This window comes from Phacochoerus africanus, chromosome 9, assembly GCF_016906955.1.
Source record: "Phacochoerus africanus isolate WHEZ1 chromosome 9, ROS_Pafr_v1, whole genome shotgun sequence".
In the NCBI taxonomy this organism is placed as follows: Eukaryota; Metazoa; Chordata; class Mammalia; order Artiodactyla; family Suidae; genus Phacochoerus; species Phacochoerus africanus.
Window position 1 is genome coordinate 39,028,648 of NC_062552.1, and position 8,743 is coordinate 39,037,390.

General features: G+C 48.3%; 1 protein-coding gene across 1 annotated transcript; it reads right to left on the reverse strand.

Moving 5' to 3' along the window:
- Positions 1-5,809: 5,809 nt before the first annotated feature.
- On the reverse strand, positions 5,810-7,232 carry TBCC (tubulin folding cofactor C). The gene has a single exon (XM_047796633.1). The coding sequence runs from the start codon at positions 7,026-7,028 to the stop codon at positions 5,985-5,987; it is 1,044 nt and encodes a 347-aa protein (XP_047652589.1). The 5' UTR covers positions 7,029-7,232; the 3' UTR covers positions 5,810-5,984.
- Positions 7,233-8,743: the final 1,511 nt, after the last annotated feature.

The following is an 8,743-nucleotide window of genomic DNA, read 5'->3' on the forward strand; positions in this document are numbered from 1 at the left end:
TGTGGCATTTGGAGGTTCCCAGGCTAGGGGTCTAATCAGAGCTATAGCCGCCAGCCTACGCCAGAGCCATAGCAACGCCAGATCTGAGCTGCATCTGTGACCTACACCACAGCTCACACCAATGCTGGATCCTTAACCCACTGAGTGAGGCCAGGGGTCCAACCCACAACCTCATGGTTTCTAGTTGGATTTGTTTCTGCTGCGTCACGACGGAAACTCCAAGGATTGTTTTTTCACTCATTTGATCTACTAGACGGTAACTTCCATCAAGGAAAAGCACATGCCTGCCTTATTCACCACTGTGCTCTGAGCACCCAGCACTGAACAGGTGCATATATGTAGTAGATGCTCAAATATTTGTTCAGCTAAATTAAATGTGGTTTTTGTGTCATATTTTCCCTGCCCTTCTTGAAACTTAAAGCTGATAAATAATTGACCTTCATCTTTTTTTTTTTTTCTTCTTCTTAGGGCTGCACCCATGGCATGTGGAAGTTCCCAGGCTAGGAGTCAAATGGGAGCTGTAGCTGAGTCCTATGCCACAGCCACAGCAACACAGGATCTGCAGCCTATACCACAGGCCACGGCAACACCAGATCCTTAACCCACTAAGCGAGGCCAGGGATTGAACCCGAAACCTCATGGATACTAGTTGGATTTGTAACCCACTGAGCCACAACAGGAAATCCCCCTTTCATCTTAATTGTAATGGCCATCTTTTTTTCTTTATAAGAGAAGAAAACAAATAGTGCAATTAATTTTTTGAGGTGGTGGTGAAACTTTTGAATTAGTTGTCCAATTTAGTTGTCCAATTTCTGTGGCACTACAGTAATTGCTATGTTTACAAAACATGTTACCATGTGACATTAGCCTTAGAAAGTTGAAACTTTATGTCTTGCTATATTTATTCATCTCTGCCTGATTAACAGAGTTATGGAGTTCCCTGGTGGCCTAAGGATTCAGCATTGCCACTGCTGTGGCACAAGTTCAATCCCGGAGGAACTTCCACATGCCGTGGGCTCAGCCAAAAAAAAACCCACACAATTAAAACTATTTTTTTTATTGTTGTTCAAAAATGGCTCTTGAATTGCACCCAAAACTTCAGCATTAGAACTTATAATTGATCACTTCTGGAGTTCCCGTCGTGGCGCAGGGGTTAGCAAATCCGACTAGGAACCATGAGGTTGCGGGTTCAGTCCCTGCCCTTGCTCAGTGGGTTAACAATCCGGCGTTGCCGTGAGCTGTGGTGTAGTTTGCAGACGCGGCTCGGATCCTGCGTTGCTGTGGCTCTGGTGTAGGCCAGTGGCTACAGCTCCGATTTGACCCCTAGCCTGGGAACCTCCATATGCCGCAGGAGTGGCCCAAGAAAGAGCAAAAAAAAAAAAAAAAAAAGATCATTTCTCCTATTCTTATGGGATTAAAATTCTGGAGTGGCACTTTTATAATAATACTCATATAATACTATGCTAAATTCCATTTAACATAACTGATCATAAATTAAGTTTAATAAACTCTGCTTGACTAATGTGCAATTTTATTGCTTTTCCAGAGTTGATTTTGATGAAAATATATAGTCATTACACATATTGGTATAATATGCCCTCGTTGTAATGACCATTATTAGATCTGCTTAATAAAAACTTAGTAAAATGGGAGTTCCCGTCTTGGTTCAAAGGAAGTGAGCCTGACTAGCATCCATGAGGATGCAGGTTGGATCCCCGGCCTCACTCAGTGGATTGAGGATCCAGTGTTGCCATGAGCTGTGCTGTAGGTCGAAGATATGGTTCGGATCAGGTGTTGCTGTGGCTGTGGTGTGGCTGTGGCTACAGCTCTGATTCAACCCCTGGCCTGGGAACCTCCTAAACAGACAAAAACAGAAAAAAAAAAAAAAACTTACTAAAATGACTTCAGCCAATGCTTTTAATTCAGGGGTATGACTTTAATGTAGATTTGTTTGTTGTTGTTAAACAAACAAAACCGAAAAACAAAACAAAACAAAAAAACCATCCCAGTTTAAGTTTAGGGAAAACATAACAGGGCCTATTTTCTGAAAGAGCAGAAAGACTTGAGAGGACAGGATGAATAGGAGAGACCTTCTGGGGAGGAACTGACATGGCTTGGGTACCACTCACCACTTTGGGCAGCGCTTATTTAAGTTACAAATTGGCCAGCTCAGGGACCAGAGGCAGACTACTAGAAAATTTTTGCTTGTCTCGCACGGTGTTTTTTAAATGCCTGACTGTGTCTGCCAAGTCATCTGGTCCCCCAATCCCTAGCGACTTAATCCCGTTTGACTTAACTCATGGACCCTACCAGCTTTGCCCTCGTCAGCATCGGGGTGCCTGGAAAAGAATGATGGAACTTGGGAGGGAAAGAAGTGAAAATGGAGATTTTAAGAATATATAGAATTTGAAAGGCAGGTGAGCCCAGTAAGGGTGAAGGCTAGTGGTACAGACACAAGACTGTGCACATAGACAGAGAGTTGAGGCTCTGAGAGAATGAATCCAAAGACTCTAAAGGCAAAACTCTGGACACCACTCATATCTAAGGGCTGTATATCACCAGAATTCCAATGAAGGGAAAGAAGCCCCTCAACACAAAACAGGTTAGGAGCTCCTGTCATGGCTCAGCCGTTAACAAACCCGACTAACACCCATAAGGATGTGGGTTTGATCCCTGGCCTTGCTCAGTGGGTTAAGGATCAGGCGTTGCCTTGAGCTGTGGTGTAGGTTGCAGACGAGGCTCGGATCCCGCGTTGCTGTGGCTGTGGTGTAGGCCGGTGGCTGCAGATCCGATTGGACCCCTAGCCTGGGAACCTCCATATGCCTTGGGTGCGGCCCTAAAAAAACAGAAAGACAAAAAAAAGAAAAAAAAATTACAAAGACTTAAAGAGGGGGTAGATGTAGGCGTACATGGACAAGGCTAACAGCACAGGGAAGGAGTTGGAACATCCTTCAGTGATATGAAAGGTGGAGGATCTCAGGATCTGGTGTCTTAAAAGGCCAGTGGAAAGAGAGAGCCATAGGAGGTAGGGGGTGTGGGCACAAGTGGAAGAGAAAGATCTGGGGAAGAGGAGGACACATACCCCTACTAAGGAAAGACCAGCAAAGATGGACATGTTTTCAAATACGAGAGATGTTACTGAGTGCTAGTTGGGTGGCCTATAGCTAGTCAGGTCAAGTCAGCAGAGTTATAGGTACAAAACTGAACTTTAGCAGAAAAAGTTCTGGGGAATCTGGCATAATTCAAGACAGGCTTGCTGAGCAGCAAAGAAAACTCACCCGAGATTAGCAAACACTAACTACGCTTCATAATGCCGTAACTTTGTGATTTTATTGTCTGTTACAAACTGCAGGTTTGCAAGAGGTTCAGGGATTTTTATTTTTTAGATGTAATTAGGAAAGTTAACTTTCCTATACAAATGATCGGTCTACAAATATGAATAGCAGGCCCATTAGTGCCACAAGCATACTTTATTCTTTTTTCTCTTTTTACAGCTGCACCTGCGGCTTATGAAGTTCCCAGGCTAAAGGGTGGAATGGGAGCTGCAGCTGCTGGGCTACGCTACAACCACAGCAATACTGGATCCAAGCTGCATCTGCAACCTATGCCGCAGCTGGCAGCAGCACCAGATCCTTAACCCACTGAGCATGGCCAGGGACCGAACCAGCATCCTCATGGACACTATGTTGGGTTCTTGAGTCACAACCTGCATGGTATATTCTTAAGTGCACTTGTGTTAAACTATCAGTCTCTAGGGTATAGCTCTAGGATGGGGTCAAAGTTTCTAATATAAAGATACTGTTGAAAATTTCATTGTATGTTATCTCTTTTAATCATAGGATTAATTCTCCTCAGGGATGTTTTTCCCCCCTCTTCTTTGTGGATGTTGCAAATTGTGAAACTGATTAGGATCCCTTTTGGAGTTAGCTAATAATTGAGGGGGGTGGGGATCTGGATTCACCTCCAGCTAAGGAACAGAGTTTGGCAGGCTGTTTCTATTGGCCTCACTTCTTCCAATTTGTAACTCTACCCTCCTCCCTCCTTGTCATTTTGCTTTTGTTATCTTGTTACATTTCACATGTCCTAGATATGACTTTAAATCCTTTTTTGGAACTAAGTAAAATATATAAATACTAAAAATATAAATACCTGAGGTACTTTAAGCACCTTAATACTTGTGGTAATTATTAAATAAAAAGTCCATCTGCAGTTACAAGGCCATGAGACCCCTAAAAGCTTTTTGAAAATCTTACAACCTTCCATTTAAGAATAATGGGTGGTAGTGAAGAGATCAGAAAGCCAAATTATTTAACAGTAGAGGATTATAGCAAAATGAGTCGAAAAATTAAGACTTGGCCAGATGCTTGCCCCAGTCCTTTTTGTATGAGTAGATACGTAGCACTATTACGCCTGAGAATTTAAGGAAAGCAAATTTGCCCTCTTTAATTTTGGAAGCTTTCTTTCCAAATCAACACTATTCCAAATCAGTATCTTGTAGTGGTTAAGAAGGTAGGCTCTAAAGCCAGGACACCTGGTTTCAAATCCCAGTCCACCATTAGGACTGTGTGAACTTTGGGCAATTTATCTGTTTTCTTCACTTGAAAAATGGTGTCGGAGTTCCCGTTGTGGCGCAGTGATTAATGAATCCGAGTAGGAACCATGAGGTTGCGGGTTAGATCTCTGGCCTTGCTCAATGGGTTAAGGATCCGGCGTTGCTTTGAGCTGTGGTGTAGGTTGCAGACGAGGCTCGGATCCCAAGTTGCTGTGGCTCTGGTGTAGGCCGGTGGCTGCAGCTCCGATTGGACCCCTAGCCTGGGAACCTCCATATGCCCCAGGAGCGGCCCAAGAAGTGGCAAAAAGACAAAAAAAAAAAAAAGAAAGAAAAGAAAAGAAAAGAAAAATGGTGTTAACAGAACCTACCTCGTAAGATTTTGAGGACTTAGTTTTTATGAGTAAGGTGCTTACAGTGGTGTCTATGGCATTTTAAGTGCACAAAAAAACTGGTAAACTATTTTGGCATTACAGTTGGTTAAGACTGATGAGGAACTTAGGGTCCGTGCCAGAACTTTGGATGACTAGCAGGATGCCAGAAACTCAAGCTAACATGCAGCTGAAGACCAAAGAGGAGTCCTTTCAGCGCCCCACTGAAAAATATCTATAGGGATCAAACCTGCAATTCAAAGAAGCTCTTGGTTAATGTCAGTTTTAACAGATTTGATACCTTACTTCCACATTAACTGGCTCCCAATAGAGTCCTACTGAATTCTTTTTATTAAACGAGTATTACTGAAAGCCTACTTTATTTTTTTTAATTTTTTTTATTTTCCCACTGTACAGCAAGGGGGTCAGGTTATCCTTACATGTATACATTACAATTACATTTTTTCCCCCATGAAAGCCTACTTTATTGTGCAGTAAGGTTTTGTTTTGTTTTGGCCTTTTTTTAGAGCCGCACACTGTGCAAATGGAGGTTCCCAGGCTAGGGGTCAAATCAGAGCTACAGCTGCCGGCCTATGCCACAATCAAGCAACGCAGGATCCAAGCCGAGTCTGCGACCTACACCACTGCTCACAGCAATGCCGGATCCTTAACCCACTGAGTGAGGTCAGGGATTCAACCGGCAACTTCATGGTCCCTAGTTGAATTCGTTTCCACTGCGCCACAACGGGAACTCCATCGTGCAGTAAGTTTTAAACAGCACAAATCGTGTAAAAACCAACACACAACTACACCCTTTTGCTCTATGGCTTCACACTGTTATCAAAGAAAAGCTCCTAGACATTACCAAAATAGGAAAAATTCTTTAAAGTGCCAGACCTGTCACAAATTTAATGTAGATCAAATGTAGCAGCTTATCACAATCTCGTCTTAAAATAATGAAAACATATACGGCGTGAAAACAATAGGTACACTTTGCAGTCCCATTAGCCGGAGTCAGTCCCACATGGGAAGGAGTAGGAGTGAAGGAAAGCGTGACAACTGCTTTAGTCCCACTGGATCCTTCGCTCTTCTTCCGGAAGAATGCTCCAGTTTGGGGAGGCCACATCCCGGGCCAGCCAGTTGAAATCGTCAACGTCGTTCCAGTTATTTTTGCTCCTATCTAAACCAGAGCCCTCAAAGTCCTTGTCGATCCCCGGGTAGCTCCAGGTGTAGGGGGCGAACTGGATCCCCGTGCAGTCCTCCACGATGGCCCTGGTGGTCACCAGTAGGAAGACGCGGGTGTCTTTTGTGGTGTGTACGCGGAGCTGCTGGCAGGCCACAGCCAGCACGCAGTCACTGCAGTCCTCCAGGAACACAGAGGTGGACACGGGGCCGCAGAGCAGCGTGCAGCCTCGGGCCTTGGTTAGCCGCAGAGTATTGGGATTGCCATACAATTTGATCGTGCAATTACTCAGTTGGGTCAAAAGGACGTCGCGCTGGTGCAGCTCGTCGGCTCTCTTCTCCAAGACTTCGGACTGCAGGTTGGAGAAGCCGCAGACCCAGCTGGAGTCGAAGCCTCCCTCCTCCTTCAAGGGCGGAGAGGAGGCCAGGATGCCGTCAGCAGCCGGGGCGCCGGGAGCCGAGTCTACTTTGGTGGCTAAAGCGACATCCTTCCTGCGAGTCTTGAAAGCGAAACGCTTCTTAGGCTGCAGCTCCTGACGCCGCTTGGCCAGGGCCGCCTGCAGCCGCGCCAGCACCTCTTGTCCCTGCCGCAGATCGTAGGCGGCCAGGAACAAAACCGAATCGTTGATAAGTTTCTGCAGCCCCTGTAGCCGAGCGGCCGCCTCCTCCAGCTTCTCGACGGACTCCCCGCCTTCCAGAAGCTCTTCCACGGCCGATCGCTCCCGAGCGAAGGCGGCGGCGAAAAAGTCGCTCTTTTCCTCCTCCACCTCCTCGTTCTGCCGCTTTTGCTTCCGCCTTTCCACCTCCAGTTGCCGCTCTTGTTCTCGCCTCTGAAGCCGCTCGGGCACCAAGCTCCGGTCCCACTGGGACCCCAAGTCCCCGTTCCGCACAGCAGCAGCAGCCGCAGAGAAACTACCATCCTCCATCTTGACTTCAAGCTTCCTTTCTCCAGCCTTCCTTCTCCGGGCGCGCCCTTCGCAAAGCCTCCCACCAACGCGCCTTGTGATTGGTCGGACATGCTGACGTCAGACCCCGGCCTTATTTTCTTTGCCCATTGGTTTCTTGGCGTTGGAGGGGCGGGGCCGTGGGGCGGGGCCGACTGGCGGGGGGGTGGGGAGACAAAGGTCCTTGTGGATGGGTGGGGTGGGAGGCAGGCGGGGGAAGCTTTTTTTCCTCTTAAAGGGGCAGGACTTATATCCGGGATTGTGGGGTGAGTTGCAGCAGCGGCAGCTGCACATGTGGGTTTGTTTATAAGAACAAGGTTAGAAACTCGCAGCCCTCCCCCTCCCCCCCAGCTCCTCCCTACTACCCCCTTACAGGCCGGAGAACCGCTACTGGTGGGGGGAATGTGTGCGTGCGGTGGTGGGGGGGGACAGGTAGTGGTGAGAAAGATGGAGGGGGGGATATTACACCGCCCGGCCCGCGCCGGAGGAAGCGGCAGCTGGAACAGCTGTCTAGGGAGCCGCTCGCATGCCTCAGTTTTTTTCTTTTCCCTTCCACCACCCCTTCCCCCAACCCATTCCTGCCGCCCCCAAACCCTCATCCTACCCGCCCTCCCCCTCCCCCCCGCCGCTGCAGTTCGGCGTGGCCTGGGGCTCCTGGATCCCCGCAGGCAGTTACAGGGGCGGGAGAAGGCGAGGGGCTCCGGTATGCGACGTACTGGGCTCCTCACTGCAACCGGGTTCAGGGGGCCCTGGGGGAGTCTCAAAAAGGATTTCTATTTTTTGGCCAATTACTGCAGTCGGAGGGGTGGGGGGAGGGTAAGATTCCACACCCCCTTCCTCTTCCTCCCACGCCCTCCCCCCTTTCGCCGTCACAACCTCGGCAGCTGGGCGCCGCTGGCCGCGCCCGGGTGAGACCTCAGCTCGGGCTCAGGCTCTCTGTGGGGCCGTCGGTCTTTAGGAAGGCGATGGGGGAAATGTTACATTATTTCTAGAGGTGGTGGGAGGGATTTGTCACCGGAAGTGGATGAGCCTAGCCTAAAGTCGGGACCAGCCAGAGGTGTGAGTGGGCAGCCCAGACGGCGTAGTCACTGGCAAAACCCAGGGCAGCGGGCCGGGCGAGAGCTGGGGCGCGGCCGGCACCGGCGCTCGGCGACCTCGCGTGCTAGGTGCAGCCCGGCGGAGCTCGGGGGCCCCCGACCCGGCCCGCCCTTCCCGTCTTTGGTTTCACTCTTACCTCCGCCTCCGTTCCCAAAATTTAACTGCCCAAGAAATTGTCACTTGAAATTTCACTGATAATACCTGCATTTTGATGCAGAGGAAGATGGGAGGAAACGAGAGAACGGAGAGTCGTTTCCGATTTTTCACGCCGCTTTCTCCTTTCCTTTCCATTTAAAAGCCCAAACCAAAAACAAACAAATTCCCATGTTTCTCCGCTGAAAATCAGCACAGGTCACACTGTTTGGCATATTCCACTCGGGGGGTGGGGGTTATTGTTTGTATGTGTGTGAACGTGTACCCGATGGAAACGGGGGTGCAGAAAAAAATCCTGTGTACGCTTGTGGTATATCTAAGTTTTCATTCGCTTTGTTTCATGGGCAAGAGAGATGGAGGCTCTGGGGGTTTTGTGAGGTCTGGTGAATGAAATATAACTGGTGATCTTATGTGAGTCGTACCGGGAATGCAGTAGCTGCTTTGTT

Excerpts from the sequence above, each read along its gene's own strand:
- TBCC (XM_047796633.1), bottom strand. The coding sequence starts at position 7,028 with ATGGAGGATGGTAGTTTCTCTGCGGCTGCTGCTGCTGTGCGGAACGGG.